A 25,442-nucleotide genomic window follows, 5' to 3' on the forward strand; every position below is an offset into this window, starting at 1 on the left:
TTTCAAAATTTCTAGCTGAACGTGAAATATTCGTTAGAATTTTTCCGAATTTTCCGAAACAGGATTATTTTTGTGAGAAATTTCAAAATTTCTAGCTGAACGTGAAATATTCGTTAGAATTTTCCGAGCAAAAGCTTGCACCCAAACACGGTAAATTCTCCCTAATTGACGCTCAAATTGTAAACAAAAATGGACAATTTGGGAAGAGGAGCTACGATTACTCAAGCCTTGCACTTCGTTTTTATAATTGTTCGCAATCGGAAACTATAAAAATAAGCCACGAGACTCGAATGATCGTATCCCCTCCTCTCAAATTGTCGATTTTTGTGTGAATCGAGGCCAATCTGAGCGTCAATTAAGGAAGAATTTACTGTATTAACCCTAGCATGCTTAAAGGAGGGTCAAAAAACGTGCAGAAAATTTTAAATTTTAATTTTTTGTTCTAACAACGTTCTGTTAGAAATTTTCTGTATTTTATTTCTGTAGGTATCTAAATGTATTATTTAACGGTATTGTATAAATATAAGTATAGCTCGAACAGAAGAAAAGAATATCTTTAGCATTTGTTCTTACATCGATACTATCGTAAATCAGCAGATCTTAACACGTTCTATGCCACGTGTACCACCACCGATGGTACTTGCCTACGTGCTTATTTAATGCGTTAAAAAAATAGTTTATAACAAATTTAGAACTGACAAATTAATTTCCACTACAAGAATGGCTTACAACAAGTTTGTCTCATTGCTATATATACGATAATTAATAATTACATATAATATATCAATTTTTAGTAAAATATCGAATGGCTGGTGTGAAGAGTCGAGTAAAAACAGCTCAGCATGGAACGCGTTAAATTATCTAAATCTAATACCTGACGCGTCCAAAAGTTCATCAAAATAACATTTCCGAGCCGCTCTTTCGGACAAGCCACCCGTCAAAAATTCTATCGGCAAGCTGCCCTAGTATCGTACTGCGCAAACATCCCCCACCCCGCCATAGCTCGTCAGCAGCTTTACGAAAATATGTAAACAACGAAAGAAGAAACAGTACTAATCTTCGCACGGGAACACAAAAAGCACACGAGGCTCCCATAACAGTTGTATTACATTCCGGATGCTCCGCTGGCGAACCTATCGGCGCCTGAGAAGCCTCGGAAGCGTCGAGAACGTAATCCAAAGACGAATTTAGTAGGCAGTGCCGTTTCAGCCGTGGCCCGCGACCGGCGTACTTACGTTCGCAGCCAAGTCGTCCCGTTTGTTTATACCTGTAATCTCGCAAAAAAAGCCGGCGTATCGTAAACTGTTCCCCGGCAGGAAAGTTTTCCACCGCGCGGGAAACTTCCGCGGAACTGGTAAGGTCGGAGCCGAACAAAAACGCGGCAACTTTTTCTCCGCGGCAACCTAATAGCATGAAGTAATTTCTTCCTTGCTACTTATTTACTCTATCGCAATCAGAAAACCGTATCTGGACGGGCAACTTCTGCTCGCTGCTTCTGGCAAAGAATTCGCCGAGAGGAACTACCATCAAAGGGGGTGCCGGGGCCGAGAAGACGTTCTCGGGAAGTTCGGGACGGTGTTCTCGAGAGCATCCATAACCGAAATGCCAACTGATTCTTGCAAACCAGAAACTGTGACCTATCCCTCCTGCCTTTCTCCCTCTTCCTCTTCCCCCTTCACTCTTCCTTCCGACTCGTTCTCGCACTTGCGAACTCCAGTTACAAGGAGGAGCTATTTTCTAACGGGCCAGCAAGTAGGATCGAAACCCGACAACCGACGGGAAAGCAATTTTCTCGTGGAAATGGAACTTAATCCGCAGCGCTCCTCGCTGTTTTAAGGTTTCGCGATCGCTTTTAATGATGATAAGCTTGGCCCCTGCCGCGCATTGTTTAACCCTTAGCGCTCCGAAGGCTCCGCTACGGAGACATTTGTCATTTGTTCCGTATCGTCATTTTATCGTCGGCGTTAGCAATTGTTATCTGTAGTTAAAACGTGCCAAGTCTGTACCATTACGATTAACCCTTAAATGCATGAATTAATGAATTTTATTTAAAAAATAGGGTTATAATTTTTCAAATGAGTGGAAATCGGGAAAAATATTTAAAAAAATTATAAGTCATATCTTATAGGGTTTTTATTGAAAAATATTAATGATTCATTTTTGGTACACTATGCAAAATAGACATAAAAATTCTTTAGTTAGTATGACATATCTATAACAAAATTATAAACCACATGCATACCACACCAAAACAAAACCAACAAACCAATAAAGGAAGCATAGTACTAAATACATGTCGTAATTATTACCATTAGTGCATGTTGTCCCATTTTTGCATCAACACGAAATAAGCCCTCCATACACATGATAGTTACGGAATATAGACAAAAGTACTAGCAAATTAATAAATAAGAGCCTTACCTTTAGAAAATATTGTTTGTTTAACGAATACACCAAAATATTTCTAAATAATCCACTTCCAAAAGTACGTAAATGAACCCGCTATCAAAAATGCACGCCAATTGGTATAACGTCAGAAAGATACAAATATTGAAGTCAAATGTCATTATTTTAGTTAATTTTTGATAAGTCAATGGACAAAGGAATCACTGCCATTCAGCCAAATGTATCGATATCAAAACTGTTGTCGGGTATTCGCGCAAAAAGTTATTGATTCATTTTTGGGACTCTATGCATTTAAGGGTTAAACCATTTTTTGACCTCTTCTATGGTTAGCAACATGGAGAAAAATAAATATTACGATGAGAATTTAGAGCCGAGTGATACCGAAAACGTATCTGATTTTGAAGAGTTAAAAGTCATTGTGGAAGACAATGTTGGTTATGATTATGACACTTCGAGTAGTAGCAGCGAAATTATACTGCCAAAGAGACGAAGAATGAGAATTATTGAAAGCGAAAGCGAAGATTCGTTACGAGACTTAGATGAATGGCGTGATGTTACGGAAGAATTACATATTCCAGATAGAATACCTTTTAGCGTATTGCCACAGGTCATTGGACCACAAGTTCCTACAAACATTGAACAGCCGATACAATATTTTAAATTATTTTTCACGGACGAATCGGTAAATGAAATTATAAAGGAAACCAACAATTACGCAGAAAATGTTCTAAACTTGAAAGAAATGTCTAGTAACTCTATTTGGCAAAGCGAATACTGTGACACTTGTCCAAGTGAATTACAAAATTGAAAATTTATCTTTTATTTACAATAGGAAAATGTATACTTATAAAATCAATAAAATATATCAAATGCATTCACAAGGACGTGTAATCTTCTCCACTCAAAATAAAACTTCCTTTATCTCAGGCGCTCCGCTTCAAAAATGCGCCGGACTTGCTGGTAGACAGTACTCGAGAAACGCGCGGAGCGCTAAGAGTTAAGATAGAGGACAAAGATCTCATAATTTCTTAAACATGTGCCAACGAATGCGCTCCATCGGATATCGGCACAACTTCGAGTCAAAAGTCATCGTCCGAGCTTTGTCCGTCGACGGAATCACGCATTAAAGAGGTCACGCTGAACCGCTATGAATCAACCGACAGCAGAGTAACCCCTGATCAGGCTATCTATCTTCAATATCTTCCAAAAACAAACTGACGCCAACGGACATGTAGAAAAAGTTCATATAATCTCGAGGATCTGCAATTGCTTTGATCAATGGCGATGAAAAGGGTAACACGCCAATCTACCTTCCATCGAATAATGATAACAGCGGGGCAATTCGGCGCGCAATTGGACCATAATCGAACTCCCATTCGGTGCGATCATTTTACGAGTCAGTCGTGAAGCTAATCGTTAACTGTGTAGTCGGTTTGACTGACAATACCGACGCGGTATTGTCTTTGGCGAAGCGAACACTGTGACACTTGTCCAAGTAAACCCAGAACGCACATGGGAGATTGTTACCAAAGATACCACGCCATGGTGAATTACAAAATTGAAAATTTATCTTTTATTTACAATAGAAAAATGTATATTTATAAAATCGATAAAATATCAAATGCATTCGCAAGAACGTGTAATCTTTTCCGCTCAAAATAGGACTTCCTTTATCTCAGGCGCTCCGCTTCAAAAATGCGCCGCGGAGCGAGCGAAACGGCCGAGGGGTCCGCGTAATAACGATTAATTACCGCGATATACAAACACGTTTCCCGATGGAACATATTGTGTACTTTGAAAGACGTTTGAAAGGAAAGGGTGAATCAATAGCCGCAGTTTTCAATAGAGAATCGTGTGCGGTTGCGGTGGGAATTAATTGATCCGGTTTCGTTGATAGAAATTTACAACGGCATTATGAATACGCGGCTCGCCGCTGGTTACGAAAAGACATCTTTTAATGTTCGCGTTTATTTTCCGGCGCCGGAACAGAAATAACGGCGATACAATAAGCGGCGGCGGAATTTCCCCGGGCAGTCGATACGTATCGACCACGGTCCGCCGCGATTCACGAAATAGATTTATATTTGATACGGGGCGAATTTATTCCGCGCAAAAAGCTAACGCAAGTAATATCATCGCGCCGGCTCTGAAAGCGGAGAATTACAATTCGGCCGATCGACTCGACGATACGTACTCGAGTATGGTAAATATGCAGCGTCGTAGGATTTAGCGTCGTTTGCGGTTCGAAACAATTCGAGGAACCGGTGATCGATCGGCTTTCTTCCGTGGTCTATTAGTATCGTGTTGCACCGACAGAAGATCGTTTGTATCGGCGCGTCACGATCATATTCTTGAATTCAAGAGAACTAAAATGCGAGCGGCGACGCGTCGTTTATTTATGGGACGTGCGAAGCAGGGTTATTCTTGTGAGAAATTTCAAAATTTCTAGCTGAAAGTGAAATATTCGTTAGAATTTTTCCGAATTTTCCGAAACAGGATTATTTTTGTGAGAAATTTCAAAATTTCTAGCTGAAAGTGAAATATTCGTTAGAATTTTTCCGAATTTCCCGAAATTCTCGCCGGCTCTGAAAGCGGAGAATTACAATTCGGCCGATCGACTCGACGATACGTACTCGAGTATGGTAAATATGCAGCGTCGTAGGATTTATGAAAAGATGGAAAAAAAAGGAAGGCTGTATAACCTGATAGCACAAAGATGACGCGAGAGCACAAACGGAATCCGACGGAGCAAGCAAACGAATGCGGGAATCGAGTTGGCGCCGCTCGCAGACGTACTTTACATTAATCAAGTGACATCTGAGTTGCAAAAAAGTGGATGTCAAAGGAGGAGGAGGACTGGCTCGAGGTGCAACTTCTTTGCGATCCGTGAGATGCGCCGCTTTCCGGACGAAGAACCGAGAGCCACGCCGGTCCTGATATTTTCATTCGATTTCTGAACGCGTTGCATAGGAAAGCTGAGATTAACGAAACGGAATAAATGAAACTCGCGAATGTTCCGCTCGAAGACAGAAGGGCGGCCGATTTCACGAGTTAATGACGGACGCGATGGTGGACGCGAGAGTGATCGAAACCGAGCTAATCGGCGAGGAATTTCGCCGGGAACAACGGCTCTGCGTAATTCTTTAATCGGCCGTTGTAACAAACGGCTTAAGGGCGTGTTTAAACGAAGTATGGGACTAATGCAGCGATTCGAGATCGTAATTGCCCCGGCTGCCTTCGTCGATAATCCCTGAAATGCGTTCAGCAGAACCCCTTCTTCCAGTGAAATTACATGGAAAACAGTTTATAAGCAGATCATTCGAAAGCTCCGAAGTATAGTGTCAAATATGTAAGCTTTAATTTTTATTAACGTAACAATTTCTGGCCAAAGTTTATTATAAGTGGAGCGCGGATTTTATGCATTTACGACGCAAGTGAGAAGGTACCATTTAAAACGGTGAAAAAGTTCAGGTGATTGGAAAATGCCAATACACCGGTTTCAATTATTTTTAATTATGAAAGCAAGCTTTATTTTGCAATTGATGCAAGAAATTTCTCTTTTGCATAAAGCTCCGTAGTCTAATTATAAGTTTGTCAAATAATCAAGAAAACATTTATCATAGGGTCGACGAAATATAATAACACAATTTTAAGAATGAAATACTTTTTAACGGAAATGTAATGACTCCGAAGAAGATTTACAGCATTTTTCAGCAGCAATCGGTATATAAATATTGATAATTACAATTGAAATAATATAATAATAATACAATAATATAATAATATTATAATAATAATATAATAATGTTATAACAATAATATAATAATAATATAATAATATTATAATATTAATATAATAATATTATAATAATAATATAATAATATTATAATAATTACAATTGAAATAATTTAATTGAAAGATGTTCAATCGAAAAAATCTCACTCTTCAATAATCCTCTATGATGTGGAAAGGTCTTTGAAAAACTAACTAAAGATTCCGAAAGTACATGCTTCAACATTTGGACCAGAATGATTGTTGGTTTTCGTTGTTTGTTATCGCGGAGCTGTAGATCACTTTTTGCAATAGCAAAAAAGTCAAGACAAGTATCAGATCGGATGAAACATTTCCTATAAGAATTGACAAACATAACATAATTCACAAATCATCTATAATTCTTCTAACTCGCGAATGGCACACGTCAAAAGCAAGTGTTGTTTTTCTGCTGCACTCTTGAAAACGGTAAAAGAAAAGTAAACAGGAATCCAACTTCCTCTCCCCCAACTTCTTGTAAAAGAGTACAAGCTCGCATTAAAAACTTCACTTGATAAACTCCGGGACACGTTTACGTCTCCAAACATCATTAACGTGGGCTCGGATATCAACTGGCTTCGAAGCACTGACTCGAAACTCGGTGAACTCCCGTTCCCCAGTGGATGAGATCAATAAATAACTAGATAGGTAACCCAAACGTTTTAATGCCGAAACGAACCGAAACGAGCCGCGTTGACTCGCGTCTAAAAGTCATCGTAGACTTTTGGACGCGCGTGCCTGTCATCCGACTCACACAATTCTCTTTAACCCTAGAAAGATAACCATATGACAACGTACGTAAAAGATAACCATACGCTTCAGAGGCGCATGCTTTTCTAAGGCGTCAATTTTATACTAACAATGGATATTTATTTAAGTTAATCTAGTCATTTTAAAGGTTTGGCATTATTGTAAAAATAAAATGCATTTATATTATATTTTTTTATATTTTAAGTAATTTTAAACTTAAATCACTAGACCTCTATGAAAAATTAACAAAAATCAACAGTCTTCGCAGGCGCCTCTGCGACGTAGGTTATCTTTCTCGGGTTAAAGTCTTAATTTCCATAACTTCAGTCCCTTCAAATTGTCCCTAAAAATTAAGACTTTGTACATTTTTTCCAGTTTTGTGTTCTGTTCAGAGTCTCCAGTTGGTCTCATTGATCATTTTACTAAATACGGTAATGTCTCTCTAATTGACGCTCAGATTGTCCACAAAAATGGACAATTTTGGAAGAGGAGATGCGGTTGTTCGAGCCTTGTGGCTCGTTTCTTATGGTTATCGATTGTCAACGGTTATAAAAACGAGCCGCAAGGCTCGAATAATCGTATCTCCTCTTCCCAAATTGTCCATTTTTGTGCACAATTTCGGCATCAATTACTGTACATTGTACACAGATAAATTATAACCAGACTGCGGATTTTTATGCAAATTCTCATTTTCAGTATAGAACTATATTGACCTAGCAGGTCAATGCGACCCATTTTTTATGTTAAAATATATTGAAATTGTAAAGATTGTTTCTCAAGGAACGTTTCAGTAAACTCTATTCAAGTTTACATTGCAATAAAAATGACGGAAGGTCTAAGTAAATACAATCTTGTTTTAATTTTTATAAAACAACATATGGTAGTTATCTTTAGAACTCGGTAACTTCAGTGTTAAGGAAAATTTTCCTTCGTCCACTAAAAGATTATCCGCTGTAAAAAGAAAAAAAAAGAAAAATGTTATTAGACCGTGTCGATATATGTTTTCTTGCATTTTATACCTCCTTAACACGTTGACTGCCATGCACTCTTTATATGGTTCGCTCAGGGGGCCACGGTGTAATTTCCATTGTTCTTGGTATATAAAAACTGCTGAGTCGTTACATAGTGCACTTTCTATTGCACAATGCGACTTTAGACCAGTCAAGATCACTTGCAATCCAAAATTCGCTGGACACCGTGAAACCAGTCGAGCTCGGAAAACCTGAAACATTGCAGGCGCACTATCGTGCCGATATTAAACCGGCGTCGCCGTTTCATCTTGTAACAGGCGAGCCATCCAGTCAGGAACGTGGTAATTCCGGTCGAAAGGTCTCGGACACCGAAGAAATTGAATTACGCGCACCTGACGTGTCCGTCGTGATCGAGGTTGCGGCCAAATCCGCACCTAGAGGATAGCGTTTCGTAAATCCCTCGGGGCGACCGCTAAGCGACGCATTACTATCTCATGAATTCCTCCGTCGTCGCGGTAATTACGTGACCAGAGAAAAGTGATGGGAATCTCATTGATGGCCCCATCGTTTCCATCGGCGGAAGCTTGAACAACTTGCGAAATCTGCGAAGTTCTGGAAAAACTGTTGCCCGGTCGTCCGACGCGCACATAAAGTTTAGAAGTTGCGACTTATCTAGAGCGAAGGGTACAAAAGGAGGAAAAATCAGTTGGAAACATAGAATCAAGATATTTTTATTAGGGACTTTATTTTCGAAAAGTTTTAGTGAGAAAACCTCGTTATGGCTTCATAGATTTGTCAATAGCTAATTTGATTGTTGTGACTTGACGAAGTAATGCATGTAATTAGAGATGTTTGGAACATGATCTGGATTAGGTCTTCTTGCATTTACAATTTACAATTTAGATATTACAATTTACAATTTAGAAATTACAATTTAGAAATTACAATTTACAATTTAGAAATTACAATTTAGAAATTACAATTTATAGCTTAGAATTTACAATTTAGAAATTACAATTTACAGCTTACAATTTACAATTTAGAAATTTCAATTTACAGCTTACAATTTACAATTTAGAAATTACAATTTACAATTTAGAAATTACAATTTAGAAATTACAATTTATAGCTTAGAATTTACAATTTAGAAATTACAATTTACAGCTTACAATTTACAATTTAGAAATTACAATTTACAGCTTACAATTTACAATTTAGAAATTTCAATTTACAGCTTACAATTTACAATTTAGAAATTACAATTTACAATTTAGAAATTACAATGTATAGCTTAGAATTTACAATTTAGAAATTACAATTTACAGCTTACAATTTACAATTTAGAAATTTCAATTTACAGCTTACAATTTACAATTTAGAAATTACAATTTACAATTTAGAAATTACAATTTAGAAAATACAATTTACAATTTAGAAATTACAATTTAGAAATTACAATTTAGAAATTACAATTTACAGCTTAGAATTTACAATTTAGAAATTACAATTTACAGCTTAAAATTTACAATTTAGAAATTACAATTTTCAACTTAGAATTTACAATTTAGAAATTACAATTTACAATTTAGAAATTACAATTTATAGCTTAGAATTTACAATTTAGAAATTACAATTTACAGCTTACAATTTACAATTTAGAAATTACAATTTACAGCTTACAATTTACAATTTAGAAATTTCAATTTACAGCTTACAATTTACAATTTAGAAATTACAATTTACAACATTTTACTTTACGACAATTTACAACTGTTCCGGTCCTTTTAATATAACAATACTAATGCTGGAAGATCACATTTTCCACCACCCGTGTTCTTTTTTTTCAGTAATCATTCGACTGATCGAGTTGAAAATTTGTGTGCTTTTACTAATAAAAGTAGCAAGTATAATAAATTCTTCTTAATTGACACTCAGCTTGGAAATAAAAATGGACAATTTGGGAAGCGGTGGTACGATTAATCGAGCTATCCAGCTCGTTTTTATAGTTATTGACAATCGGTAACTATAAAAACGTGCCGCAAGGCTGCAATAATCGTATCTCCTCTTCCTAAATTGCTCACTTGTTTCCAAGCTGAGCGTCAATTAGTGAGTATTTACTATATTTCTATAATTTCATTACCTCATATTTCAAACTTCTAACTGATATACAGGGTGTCCCAAAATTATGGTGTTTCCGGGAAATGAAGGTTCCTGAGGTGATTTGAAGTAACTTTTTCCTTAGCGAAGATGCAATCCGCGTCTTCGTTTACGAGTTATTAACGAAAAACAGTGACCAATGAGAGCTCGGAGCTCGCATGGCGCTAGGCAGCCGAGCCAATGAGTGGAACTGGGCTTCGCACGCTCGTTGGCTTGGCCGCCTCGCGCCAGCCGAGCTCGCCTCTCATTGGTCAGTGTTTTTCGTTAATAATTCGTTAACGACACCTCGGAGAACATTTTTGTAAAGGAAAAAGTTGCTTCGAATGACCTCAGAAATCTCTGATATCCCAAAAGTACCATAATTTTGGGACACCCCGTATAATAATGATATAGTATATGATATATAGTAATTATATAGATATAGCAATTCTTACTTAAACGCTCACCTAGCATGCTATTACGTGCTCTAAGAATTAAAAATTAGTAGCTGCAGTAGGTACTGAAAAAAGGGAACTCGAAGTTGGCTTGCTATTACCGATGAAACTGGCCACTCCCTTTAGAGCGAAGTATTTCATTTGCACGATGCCTTAACACGTTGACATAACAAGTTAAGCGATTCGCGTGTTTGTTGATTTCAGAAGATGGGCTCGGTTCATGGCGAGGAATTGCCCTTCGTTTTCGGTGCGCCGCTGGTGGAAGGTTTCGGCCACTTCCCAAGGAACTATACCAAGTCTGAAGTGGCACTCTCGGAGAGCATCGTGCAGTACTTCGCGAACTTCGTCAGAACTGGGTGAGTAGAGGACGATCTTGATCGGCTGTTGGAGTGCTCCTCGCTCTTACTGGCCTTCCTTTCTTTCTGGATCTTAGACTGGTTATTGGAGGATGCTCTACGTCTTCCTTACCGGTGTTCCTCTAAACGAGTAAGCGGTTAGAGGCTATCTTAGGCACGTTTTACGAAGAACCAGACACTCGCGGAGCTCCGCGCACGACAAATTCGTCTCCGTACACATATTTCTTCAATTCTCGAATTATTTCTTACACCGATATAATTACCGCCGATGTAATTAAAAGCACAAACACAAGTATCGAATATTTAACAGACTTTCACTGCGAGCAGATAATGATAATGATTATATAGAAGATAATGATTTATATAGAAATATAAATTTAACGTGGTTAAATGTATTGTTTTTTTCATGTCAATCTGTTTTTTTTTCATTTTTTAACCTATGAAACTAATGAATGAAACCTATAAAATGGGGGGATATATATAGCGATAAAACGCGAGAGTAAATATCTTTAACAATAGAAGATCTCTTAATCTCCCCTTCTCACATTTCGTATTTGATATCTATTACATAAAAATTGAATTTTTTTTATGTCACTCTATGTTTCGTATCAAAAAGTTCATCAGAAGCTTTCCTTAGTTGTAGTAAATTTCGCGATTCGTACCACTTCAGACGTTTATTTAACAAAGTACTATAACATTTAAAAAGTACGATTTTTATAAGTCGTAATGATTTATTTTTGAAATCGTATCTATCATTAAAATAGTAAAATCTGATTCGAGGATCAAAAACGCGAGAGTAAAAATTTTCAATAATAGAATATCTCTTAATCGCCATTTCCCATTCGGTATTTAACCCTTTGCACTCGAAGCCAAATTAACGGAAAATTTAATATAGTTTTTCCGACCCACTGTATTTCCATTTCATACAACCTAATGCATTTTATGCAATATGAAATTGAATTTTGTGATTGATGCAACAGTTATACTTCCAACAGTTCTTCAAATACGAGCGAATTTGATTAACAAAATTATTTTGAAACGTGACATAACAATCTTTAATGGCGCCTTGGAATCGCCGTTCGGGTGGAAAGGGTTAATATCTTCCTCATAAAAATTGTATTTCAGTCGCGAAAGGATCGCTTAAATTAAGAAAAATGCCGAATATAATTTGCGAAAGGTTAAATTTGAAATGCAAAAGCTGTGTGCAGTTCTCTCACAGTCCCCATCGGAAAAGGAACGCTATTTTCCAATTTACGTAACAACCGCTGTCATCGAAAGACACAGCGATCCGGCGAGCAAAGTACAGGCGATTCGAAACCCAAGGAAAATTTTGACCGAATTTGATTAACAAAATTATTTTGAAACGTGACATAACAATCTTTAACGACTCCTTAGAATCGCCGTTCGAGTGGAAAGGGTTAATATCTTCCTCATAAAAATTGTATTTCAGTCGCGAAAGGATCGCTTAAATTAAGAAAAATGCCGAATATAATTCGCGAAAGGTTAAATTTGAAATGCAAAAGCTGTGTGCAGGTCTCCCACAATCTCCATCGGAAAAGGAACGCTATTTTCCAATTTACGTAACAACCGCTGTCATCGAAAGATACAGCGATCCGGCGAGCAAAGTACAGGCGATTCGATGTCCCAAGGAAAATTTTGACCGAATTTGATTAACAAAATTATTTTGAAACGTGACATAACAATCTTTAACGGCTCCTTGGAATCGCCGTTCGAGTGGAAAGGGTTAATATCTTCCTCATAAAAATTGTATTTCAGTCGCGAAAGGATCGCTTAAATTTGAAAAATGCCGAATATAATTCGCGAAAGGTTAAATCTGAAATGCAAAAGCTGTGTGCAGTTCTCCCACAATCTCCAACGGAGAAGGAACGCTATTTTCCAATTTACGTAACAACCGCTGTCATCGAAAGACACAGCGATCCGGCGAGCAAAGTACAGGCGTTTCGATGTCCCGAGGAAAATCCTGACCGACGACGGTATCTTCTCGTCGCCAAGATAAACCGTATCAGTGTCGCCATCTCGTTGGCCACGAATCCATTCTCCGCGGGTTTCGCGGCGTCCCGTGAATTTCAATTTTCGTCCGAGAGCGCCCAGTAAACCAATCCGTTCCCCCTTTGAATCAACAAGAGAACGGCGGCGTCGCGAGCCGGGGCACCACTTGCGCGGAATCAATTTGCGAGCTGCGAGAATGCGGACGCGCGACGGAGATAAAAAGAGGGTGCGTCGGCGGTCGGAAGGGAGCGGGAAGGGGGGAGGGACGCGGTGGACGGGAACGGGAGGCGGAACGGGGGAAAAAACGAGGACTCTGTCACAGAAAGGTCTAATTTTCCATATTCATGAACGGAACACACTGGACCAGACGAAGAGACCGCAGGGCGCGGAGGGGGTCGGGAAAGGGTCGGACCATGAGCACGGCCGCTGAACACAGAAACAGAGGGAGCGGATTAGAGCGAAAATATTTTTCGAATCCGGCCGGGGCAACGCCGCGCGACCGTAAAACGGTCGTGTTGAATTTCTGATCGAACCGACCCGACGGTATTCAAATCCGCGGATTAACGTCGCCCCGGAAAAAGAGGAGCATGAATTCCGAAGATGGACAAGCCAGAGGAGGCGAGGAAAGCATTAAATGACGAAGATTTTCGAAGAATTTTTGTTTGCGAAGGAATGACTCGAGAAAAGGAGATTTGTCCGCAAAAATTTGAATAACACCTTTTCGGTGCAAGAGAATTTTATTTATTATTTATTAATTATTTATTATTATATAGTATTATATTATATCATATTATATTATGTTATATTATATTATGTTATATTATATTATATTATATCATATTATATTATGTTATATTATATTATATTATATTATATTATATTATATTATATTATATTATATTATATTATATTATATTATATTATATCATATTATTATATTATATTATATTATTATTTATTATTATATATTATTATTATATTAATTATTTTTATTATTTATTAATTTTACATATTATCCCTTTATTTTATTTACTTATTTACTCCTCTACAGAGGCAAATTTTAAGAAATCAGTTGGAAGATTTTTTGTTTCTTCTAATAAATACCACACGGAAATACAAATAATTGAATATTATTCGGTGACGACATTCGATTTTTTCATCCGCCAATATGTATGCTCCCTCCAATGTTTAATTTAGAGACTGTTGGCAGCGCCAGAAAATTTTGCAAATAGAAATTTAATAGTTTCGGGGAAAACTTAATTGTACATATGTACACTCGGACGCAGAAATACGCCCGCTCTCATACGCTTGAAAAGAGAAAACAGAACTCTCTCGCACGTTTCACGGAAGTTAATTAAACTGTTCGTTTACGTAAATACGTGAAAAAAAAATGAAGACCGCAATAATAAAATTTATTGTACATCCGGGACGGAGTTATGAAAACTCGACAAGCCGATTTTTATAAAATACGTTACGACGTCATTATTATCGAAGAGACCATTTTACTTGCTTCGACGTATTCGTGTCAACTTTGTCCAGGCTTTTGTATTCTAAAACAGAAACAATGAGATTTCGTAATTTTGTTTTCGGTAGATCTGTTTAATATTAATTGAATTAAATAATTAATTCAGGTTAGTAAGCGAATTGATCTCGTTTCAGCGTTTCAGTTATTGTATAAATGTTCTTTCTGACTGATTGCAATACCTTTGATAGCTGCGTTTGTTAAAAATAAAATTGTACACACTGTCTGCTACATTGATCGATGTTATGCTATCAAATTCGCCTCATATTTCGTTGGTCCCATTTGAAAATGGAACCCGACACTTTGAACGCTGACTACGCAAATGTTATGAAACCATCTCCCCAACGAGTTTCGCGCAATTAATTTTCATGGTCCCGTGAATATTCTACAAATTCGTGATTTCTGTTGTTTCTATTAACAGGCGGAGTCCTTAATTTTTCTTGCTCTCAATAGATTCTAACACCTCATAGGTATTACGTAAAAATAGATTAAAATAACAGTACATCCATTTTATAAGAATTATGTATTAGAAGTTGCTATGTATAGAACTATGTATAGAACTTTGTATATAACTATTGTTTATAACTATGTATAGAAGTTAGTAAGAACTATGTATTATCATGTATTCATGAAAATTGACCTTAAAAAATCAATAATAAGCATCGACGATGTTTTCGAAAGACGAATAGGCAAAATGGCGAACGCGTTTATTTTTCGAAATCGCATCGTCGTCTGCCAATCGACACTCGAAATACGCTTCAATTCGCGTAGAACGCGCATAATGCGTCGATTATCTCCTTGCGCAATCTGCATCGAATATGAGAGAGCCATACAAGCTAACAACAACAACACGTAACGCTACGACTTCTTATGGATAAGAAAAAATAATCAAATATTTGCCGTGTTCGAGCAATTGGCAACAATACCATGTTTGTTCGGGAACGTGTAAAAAGAGAATTTTCCAAATATTTCGAAACTCGAGCGAGCTCGACTTTGTGACCGCGCTGTATTTGATCGGAAATCTGTATCAATCATTTACAAATGTACCGCGTATGAACTATACGAGCATCGAACAGAGTATATGCGGGAACGAACATCGAGCACTGTTTTCACGGAAACAATTTGCCCCGGAAATTTTATCATCGAATTCCCGCAGCTCGGCCCGCCGCGCCGCCTCCTTCCACCGCCATCTACGTTTCCGATGTCGCATTTTCACGGCTGAATTATGTTTTATTAATTATCGAACCTCGAATCTCGACCGGGCAGAAATTTATTCGGTCCGCTGGGCCGGCGAAAGGGAAAGAAAAAACGCAGCGCGACTCAATGAATATTCGGAAACAGATGGGGAGGGGAGAAAGAATATGAAATATTCATTAACGTAAACGGGGCCAGTTTATCCGGCCATCAAACACGCGTTTATGGCGGCCGGATTTTTTGCGGTGACGTTCGCGGCTGAAACGCGCCGCTTGATCCACGTTACATCGGTCCGTTTCACGGTCCCGCCGGTCGTCCCTTATATTTTATTCCGCCGAAACGGTGGAACGTGAAACGTCTTCTGCGTTTCCGTCTTTCGGAAGCGTTCCCTACGGCGCACAGTGTGTGTACCCGTTCCGCAAGATTCCTTCTAATATTTTCTTTCTTCTTTTTTGGCTCGCCGCCGTTTGCTAAAACATACCTGCACGGCCCCGAGGTTAATTAGCGGGCTGCTGGCTCGCAAAATGATGAATACGATGGTAGAAGGAAAATAGAAAACTAGAATTTCCGAGGTATTGCGCTTTGAGGAGTCCGGAAGCCAGCTTCCTAATTGGAATATATTGTTTCAAATTAATTGATGCAGAGATATTTACGATGATAGATATTTTGGCAACGATGCGCTGAATTAACAGAAATACATATGATATTATTTACAATAAAGTAGAAATTCAGATATTCCACGCGGAAATTTTTATCAGTAACGATGAAACTAGATATACGTGATAAGGAAAAGGGGTACCATCATATTTTTTTTGGCAATCTCTATTGTCATCTTCATTGTTCAAGATATCGAAAGAAAGTATTGCAGTGACCTGTTTTGCTACTTACATGATTATATATAATAATAATAATAATAATATATTATGATAATATATATAATAATAATAATAATAATAATATATTATGATAATATATATATAATAATAATATATAATAATAATATATTATTATTGTATATAATCAATCACTAAAAAAATGTATGGTCCTATTTAAAAAAAATCAGCTTGACCTTGAAATATCATTCACCATTCTGTCAACAAAAAAATTATTGATACTACCTAAAAATCTCTTTATACTGAACTCTTTTTGTATAAACATTGTTTTCGTAGCTTCGATCTATTTCGAGATATTTCACTGTTCCCAGTTAGGCGTAACACCCTGTATGTCTCAACATTGAAATCATACCGTGTTTCATAAGATCGTAGTTGACATTTGGATGAATCTATAACAATATGATATAATATTTACTAAAATACTTTAAGTATACAGATCAGGAACTTAAAATTCTGTCATTTTGAAGACGTTATAAAATTTTCCAGAAAAGTTCCAGAAATTCCAGAAGTTCCAGAAAGGTTCCAGAAAAGTTCCAGAAAAGTCCCAGAAAAGTTCCAAAATATATATTTATATATATATATATATATATATATATATATATATATATATATATATATATTTATATTTATATAATTTTGAAGAGCATTTTTCGCATTCATTTAATCATTAAATGCATCCGTACCCTTCGATTTTAATTAACGGTCCTCCTCGAATATTTTCCTATCGGAGGTTACAAAAATACGTACAGAATGTCGGGAATGAATATTGTTTTGCGTTAGTTTACAGTCCGATATTTTGTTTAAATTTCAAAAATACACAATACCTTGCTGTTGCATTGTATCAATTGATTATTTCGCGAACTGACGCTGCACTCTCGTTCACAGTATTGTTTCCGAAAGCTTTGTGTTGTATGTTGTCAGTGATCCTTGCAACATTGCTACCAAATTCATATCGGAAAATTATACGAATGTATCGGATGAATTCACATTCACCAAATATTACTCCAACAGCGTGAAAATTTCGGAATCCCGTGAAACTGCTTTTCAAGAAAATGTTACTCTTCGTATAGTAAAGAAATTCGAGAAATTTTCTGTTCGAGAATTTCTCCGAGAAGCAAAGGAATAACTAAACCGGTATAATAAACTTTAAGTAACAAATAAAATCCAATATTTCATGCGCACCGACCTGGTAAAAAGAATTTTACCTCTACAGCCGTAGAGCGGCTAGTTTTGTGCTCATTCTTGTGGCATAATGGGACAAATCGAGTGGACTTCCGGAAGCGTACGTCCCCGTGAAAAACAGTCCTGCACCTAAGATCGAGATTGGCCGTTGTTTCGGTTGGCCGTGGGTCACGAAATCCGTGGAACTGCGGAATTGTCCGGCGGAAACTGTTCGAAGCCGGATATCGCTCCTAAGTATCGAGCGGCAACTAATCGCGTAGCTGGAGCACGCTCGTCCGCACGTTTCCCGTGGCAAGAAGACGGTACAATAACAAGTAATTTCGGTTGCGAGTTTAGATACAGCCACGTACACGAAGATATTACGTGATACCGGGTGCACGGTCCCCGTCTACGATCCGGTCCTACGTGACACCGTGCAACGGGAAACCGGAAACCGTTTGCGGCGAATAATTCATTCGGCCGGTTTGCTTTTGCGGAAAGCCGATCAATATCGATAGCTCGTTACCATGTCCCGTTTAAAGTGAACGCGTAAGAAGGAAAGTACGGCAAATTCTCCCTAATTCGCGCTGATATTATACGAGCTTTGCGTCGCGTTTTTATAGCTACCGAATGTCATCGTTATCTTCAAAGTTTTAAAGCGACCTTCATTCTTTTGTAGGAGTACATCTACAATTTTTTTATTGCCACGGTATCGTGTCTGGTAAGCATCGGAAGACAAAAATAGCTTGCAATGATTTCATTCGTAAAAAGCTGTAGACGGTCTTTACAATAACTTAATTATATTGGACACGTATCGGGCCCACGGTGTTCGAAAAAAGCTTTGTTTCATCGACTCGCTTTATCGACTTGACGATTTAAATAATTAAATAGTTTACTCGGCATACATACATCCGACTTGATCAATTCAGGGAAGAATCAATTAAGTTACATTTCTGCAACTCTGAGCACGATACAGATCAGAATTAACGTACAGGGTGTTCAGTCAGTGTTACAAGCTGCTTTCACGCAACCATTGATCTTATGGTATTACCATAGGTGATAACATTTTAGAGTATAAGAAGTCAGGCGCTGGAGATCCCAAGGGTGAAATTGGTGCAACTACCAATTTTTTTATAGTATTGGAACAGTATATTTCTTTTCTCCGATAGGTGTTGTTGTACCTTTTATCCTGCATATTTAAACGGTATAGCGATGTCTACCCGTTTTCACAGTGACATTGGGGACTAAAATTTATTTTATTAAACAATTATTTCTTGTCCCTATTATGTTTTCTTGTACTACTATCAACGCTCTTGAAAGTGCAGCTTCGGAAGCATTTCTTGTTCTCGCATTACAGAGGAGCAAATAAAAATAATTCGATGGCGCTAAGTCCGCGTTTCAATAAACATCGCTAATGCGTAACATTAATATAGTAATATAGGATGAAATAATAACTTCCATTTTGGACGATGAACTTGTTACATACGCATTCGACCCAACAAAGCCACATTGACCAATAAACTCAGATAATATTATCGCTATAATTTAATACCGCGTATATAACATCACGAACTGCCGGCTCGATTATAATTGCTGCCAATAACCTTATAGTTGATGCAACATTTAACAGATTAGTAGACGAAAACTGTTCTGCACGAAATGTGGGAGTTTGTCGAACAAGTATATTTCGATTTTTGAATGTCGAATATTTTTCTAGATATCATGGTACGTTTGAAATAGAAGTGCAGTAAATTCTCCCTAATTGGCGCACAGATTGCATACAAAAATGGACAATTTGAGAAGGAAAGATACGATTATTCGAGCCTTGGGGCTGGTTTTTATAGTGACCGATTGTCAACAGCTATAAAAACAAGATGCAGTCGTGTATCTCCGATTCAATAACGCATATTTTTTTAACGTTCTCCTTTATACTGCTCCGTTATTTGCGTAATATTAACAAATAGTTACACAATACAGCTGATACTACGCGGAATTCGTTATTTCTAGCGACAAGTTTGCAATGGTCACGCGAGTGGTTTAATTCTAAACTCCATTTAATTGGCGTGGATTGAAGTTAACTCATTGCTGTCGATGTCCAGGATATTCTCGGCAACGCTGCATATAATAATTCAGGATTATGCAAATGTAGAATGTGATGCTCCATTTAACATTAATACATGTCAAGGTACTTTTATTCCTACAAGATCTCTGTTTCCGGTGCAACGTTTGTTAAGAAAACGTAATCATTCCAAACGAACGCGTCACTTTCGTGCGCGATAAAATATTAAAAAATCCAGATCGCGTCGAGATTCCATTTTATACCTCCATTAACGCAGAAAAACTGGATGCGCCAATATTTTCTCGCTCGCTATATAACTCGAACCAGAAAGGGACGATAATCTACGTAAAAAGTGATTTCCCCCGATTTTTCATTAAGTATTCGAACAGAGACCGGAGCTCGCAATTTTTTCTACTACTTCTAAGCTCCGCCGTGTCCCTTTTTATGCTCCTCACTCCCCCTCGAAGCTTGCCGCCGCTCCATTTTCATTCTTCTATGCCGAAGAATCAGTTCGTTTTTCTCACTGTTCGTTCTGCACGCAGTTTCCATAGGACATTCCCGGCAACCTCGTCTCGCCAACCGCGCATGAATATGCAAAAGTAAGCTTGAAACGAACCGATAATATTTCAGCGCGGTGCTCGGCCCCGGACGACGTAAATTTCGTTTTGTCGATACACGAACCGATTCACCGTTCGCTCACACGGCCCGGCACAATATCGCGAATGCGCGCGTGTGCTCGGTGTACAGCGTCCAGAATTGATATGTGGTAATGTAATTCTCGTTTTCGACGTGCCGATCTATGAGCGGGCCCCTGTAACCACCGACAACGAGCACGGTGAGAAATAGAGGCGGCACGGTGGCCTGCTTAAATCGTACGCGACGCGCGCTGGATCTTCGCGGTTCGCGGAGCCCGCAGTTAACCGACGCGATTTTTCATGGACCCGATCGTGTTCTGCTCGCTCGAATGCGCTCGATTTTATGGAAATTTGTTCCGGAATGAGCGAACGTTTATTTGGGAACCCGCGACGAGCGTCCCGCGACGAGCGAACACCGTATGCGAGATCTACTATCAGCCATAAACTCGAGGAAACTAGGAACCCTTGTAATAAGATATCGATTTTCGAAGTGCAGTAAATTCTCCGTAATTTTCCTTCGGCTTGTAAACAAAAGTGGACAATTTGGAAAGAAGAGATACGATCGTTCGAGTTTTTATAATCTCGCATTTATAATTGTCGACAGCACGCAAGTATAACAATGAGCCGCGAGGCTCTAATAATCGTATCTTCTCTTTCCAAATTGTCCACTTTTTTTTACAAGCCGAAAGAAAATTACGAAGAAATTACTGCACTTCGAAAATCGATATCTTATTACAAGAGTTCCTAGTTTTCTCGAGTTTATGGCTGATAGTAGATCTCGCATACGGCCGCTTTTGCGGTGTTCGTGAGCGCGGGACGCTCGTAGTATAACAAGTATAACAATGAGCCGCGAGACTCTAACAAGTATAACAATGAGCCGCGAGACTCTAATAATCGTATCTCCTCTTCCCAAATTGTCCACTTTTTTTTACAAGCCGAAAGAAAATTACGGAGAATTTACTGCACTTCGAAAATCGATATCTTATTACAAGAGTTCCTAGTTTTCTCGAGTTTATGGCTGATAGTAGATCTCGCATACGGCCGCTTTCGCGGTGTTCGTGAGCGCGGGACGCTCGTAGTATAACAAATATAACAATGAGCCGCGAGGCTCTAAGAAGTATAACAATGAGCCGCGAGACTCTAATAACCGTATCTCCTCTTCCCAAATTGTCCACTTTTTTTTACAAGCCGAAAGAAAATTACGAAGAATTTACTGCACTTCGAAAATCGATATATTATTACAAGAGTTCCTAGTTTTCTCGAGTTTATGGCTGATAGTAGATCTCGCATACGGCCGCTTTCGCGGTGTTCGTGAGCGCGGGACGCTCGTAGTATAACAAATATAACAATGAGCCGCGAGGCTCTAAGAAGTATAACAATGAGCCGCGAGACTCTAATAACCGTATCTCCTCTTCCCAAATTGTCCACTTTTTTTTACAAGCCGAAAGAAAATTACGAAGAATTTACTGCACTTCGAAAATCGATATATTATTACAAGAGTTCCTAGTTTTCTCGAGTTTATGGCTGATAGTAGATCTCGCATACGGCCGCTTTCGCGGTGTTCGTGAGCGCGGGACGCTCGTAGTATAACAAATATAACAATGAGCCGCGAGGCTCTAATAATCGTATCTTCTCTTCCCAAATTGTCGATTTCTGTTTACAAGCTGGAAGGAAAATTACGGAGAATTTACTGTGTTTCCTGAACGAAATAATTGCAAAAATCAAGGAACATCGTCTCTGAGAAACAAATTTCTATGCCAGAGAATGTGGTGTGGAGCAAAAATGCGTCGCTTTGAAATCGGTTCGAACGAGCCTCGCGGCTCGGTATTTATACTTGTTGACAATCGGCGACTAATCGTATCTTCTCTTCTCAAATTGTCGACTTCTGTTCACAAACTCAAGGAAAATTACGGAGAATTTACTACAGTCAACTTGTGATCCGCACGCTTTTTCCATCGTTGTACAAGCTTCTTCGAAATCTCGGAATAAAACGTTGTTTGTTGAAAAATAAGCCACGAATCTTATACTTTTTCAGTTCACTGGTACATATTATTTTAACATATTCCTACAAACTGAATTTTAGTAAGGTTGTCGGGATATGTAAAGTAGTTTCAGTTTCATTAATCAAACGAATTAGATTCTATGGGAATTTCTGGAGTTGATTTTCGGTACTTAACGTGTTAACATGCATCATGTACAAAAAGTGACCGGAATTTAAAAATTCAGTAGAAATTACTTATAAAACTCGTTAAAATATACTTCGTCACGTAGAAAATAGGTTACATCCGAGGCAATGCATATGCACCAACGCTTCTCCAAGAATTCAAAACATTTTTCAAATACTGGAGAAATTATAGCCCCCAACTCGTTCTGCGAAATCTGTTTTATGGCTTCACTTCACTTAACAGCGATGTCTATCTGCACGCAAATACTGTAAATTTTCTCCATGAAGCTTGCAAATAGAAATGTGGGAAGAGGTTATGTCAAGGTAATGTCAAGTTATGTCAAGGTTATGTCAACTCCAAACATTCTGAGCGTCGATAATAACATTTGCGGTGAAACGAGAGTCGCTGTAAACATTTGTCGGTGATTTCAACGTGTATAAACAATGTCGGTGAGAAATGCGTTGTCGCTCTGGAATCGTGTTGATGAAAACATTGGCGATGAAATAATTATTGGTAATTTCAAGGTACAGTAAATTCTCTAAAATGGACTATTTCGGAAGAGAAGGTACGATTATTCGAGCCTCGCGACTTGTTTTTATAATCGCCGGTTGTCGACAACTATAAAAACGAGCCGCGAGGATGGAATAATCGTATCTCCTCGTCCCAAATTTTTATTTGCATGCTGAGAGACAATTGGGGAGAATTTACTGTAGTTGTCCACATTTCTTGAGGGGGAGAGAGAGAGAGAGAGAGAGAGAGAAAGAGAAAGAGTGGGAGAGAGAGTGAGAAAGAGAGAGAAAGAGAGAGAGAGTAAGAGAGAGAGAGAGAAAGTGAGAGAAGGAGAGAATGAGTGAGTGAGTGTGAGAGAAAGAGAGAGAGAGAGAGAGAGAGAGAGAAAGAGGGAGAAGGAGAGAATGAGTGAGTGAGTGTGAGAGAAAGAGAGAGAGAGAGAGAAAGAGAGAGAAGGAGAGAATGAGTGAGTGAGTGTGAGAGAAAGAGAGAGAGAGAGAGAGAACGAAAATCGGGGCAATCGGCAAACTTAAAAGCCAGCCAATTAATATATATAATATATAATTAAATATTCAACCACATTATGATTGATTATATTTTATACAATCAGAAACATCTGTCCAAACTACGTCATATTTAGCTTCATTTCAATCAGAAAAATATCAGCAATATACGTTAAAACAGATTCAGCTTTTAAACATTAAAATTAAGACACTTATATTATTATATTACGAATAGTAATTCCAGAAATTCTAATCAAAGGAGCCGCGCCGCCTGTCGCATCACACGCTCGACTGGCTTCGTCGAACATTAGCATAGGCGTAGCAACGGTACAGAGATAACGTAAGCAGGCCTCTGATAGGGGAACAACGAGGTAGAATTTACTGCGCTGACCTTAAATTCCAAATCCTCCCTAAGAATCTCAATTTTGAGAACGTCTGGATTGTAAGTCCACGAAGCCGTAAGGCCCTTAAGATCTCATAAATCTGAAGTTCTAATCCGAGATATTGAATACTAAAATCTCTCGGCTTGCGAGGCTCTTCCTCGCCGTAGAATGCTGAACTCCGAAGATTCCGAGGGCAGGGGGGGGGGGGAGTGCCAGGCTTCCTAAACGTCAGTTTTCCAAGCGTCAAAAAATCTCGAGTCCCAAGTTCTCAATTCCTAAGCTTCGATAACTGAAATCCTGTGCCGCCGGGGCAGCCTTGAACTTCCGAGGCTCTGCGGTCTTAAGCTCCAGACGCTCGTCAGGTGTTCTGAAATTTCGAAGCTCCCGAGTTCCGAGCATCCGCGCTGAACCAACATATTATCTTCCGCGGAACGTCCTATGTAAAGCCTACGAAATGCACTCGTGGCCGTCGTTCCGCTCGAGGACCGTGTAATCAAATACAAGGATCTCCGGATCGACGTAAATATCGGTTCTACGCCCGACTCGAGATATCCAATTTACATTAAGCGGCCATCAGGAATACAGATGGCAAAGGTGATCAAAATTTCAATTCCTTCTTCGAGTGGTACGGTTCCAGGCTGTTCATGTATTATTACCGAATCCCGGGGATTCCGGTAAACCGAAGGCAAAGACGATAGAGCAGAGTTTTCGTCTTCGACGTGGACTAGCCGACGGCGGTCCCTTAGGGAGGGGGACTGCCAGGGATTATAGGAAAATTGGACTACTTCCTCGTAAAGGACCCGCTCCGAATATGGTCCTTCCACCGCGACACGATCGTGCCAACGTACCGGTACTGATCCTTCTCGCCTCGACCGTCTGCGCCCGTGAACGTGACGCTGAACGTTGCAAATGGAATATCGATGAAGCCCGCAGTGATATTTTACGCAGCGAAAATCTCTGCAAGAATAACTTTTTCCAGGGAAAAACTCCGCGGGAATATAAGAGGAGGGGCTCGAGAGATTTGTTGATCTCTCTTTTACCCTGTCAATCGCTTTCTTATTATTTTCACCGTGAAACGGACATTTCTATGAATCGTATACTCGTCGAACGACTTTTCCCTCTCTCTCTCTCTCTCTCTCTCTCTCTCTCTCTCTCTCCCTCTCTCTCTCTCTCTCTCTCTCTCTCTCTCTCTCTCTCTTTCTGTATAAATATTTAACGCAACATTTAAGCGGAAGAAACATTTTCTGCTTCGATGTTTGCAGAAATTTTCAAGGTGATAACACTAGATTCGTTCTTGGTTTATTTTTTATGGGGTTCTCAAAGTGACTTTCATTCTTTTGTAGCTATATCTATAATTTTTTAGTTGACACGTTTTTTAGTTATAATTTCTTTATCGTGTCTGGCAAGCATCGGAAGACAAAAATAGCTTGCAATGCTTTCATTCGTAAAAAGCTGTAGACGATCTTTACGATAATCTAATTATATTGGACACGTATCGGGCCCACGGTGTTCGAAAAAAGCT

The 25,442-nt window shown here is 38.6% G+C and overlaps 1 protein-coding gene across 2 annotated transcripts in view; it reads left to right on the forward strand.

Moving 5' to 3' along the window:
* The window catches only part of NLG-4 (neuroligin 4), a 918,748-nt gene that overhangs the window by 684,371 nt on the left and 208,935 nt on the right, over positions 1-25,442 (forward strand). For both annotated transcript variants that reach the window (XM_033465261.2, XM_033465262.2), the window contains exon 9: positions 10,734-10,885. In XM_033465261.2, coding sequence (XP_033321152.1) covers positions 10,734-10,885 — 152 coding nt within the window. The remainder of the gene's footprint in view (positions 1-10,733; positions 10,886-25,442) is intronic.

The sequence above is a fragment of the Megalopta genalis genome, chromosome 8, assembly GCF_051020955.1.
Source record: "Megalopta genalis isolate 19385.01 chromosome 8, iyMegGena1_principal, whole genome shotgun sequence".
NCBI classification, from domain to species: domain Eukaryota; kingdom Metazoa; phylum Arthropoda; class Insecta; order Hymenoptera; family Halictidae; genus Megalopta; species Megalopta genalis.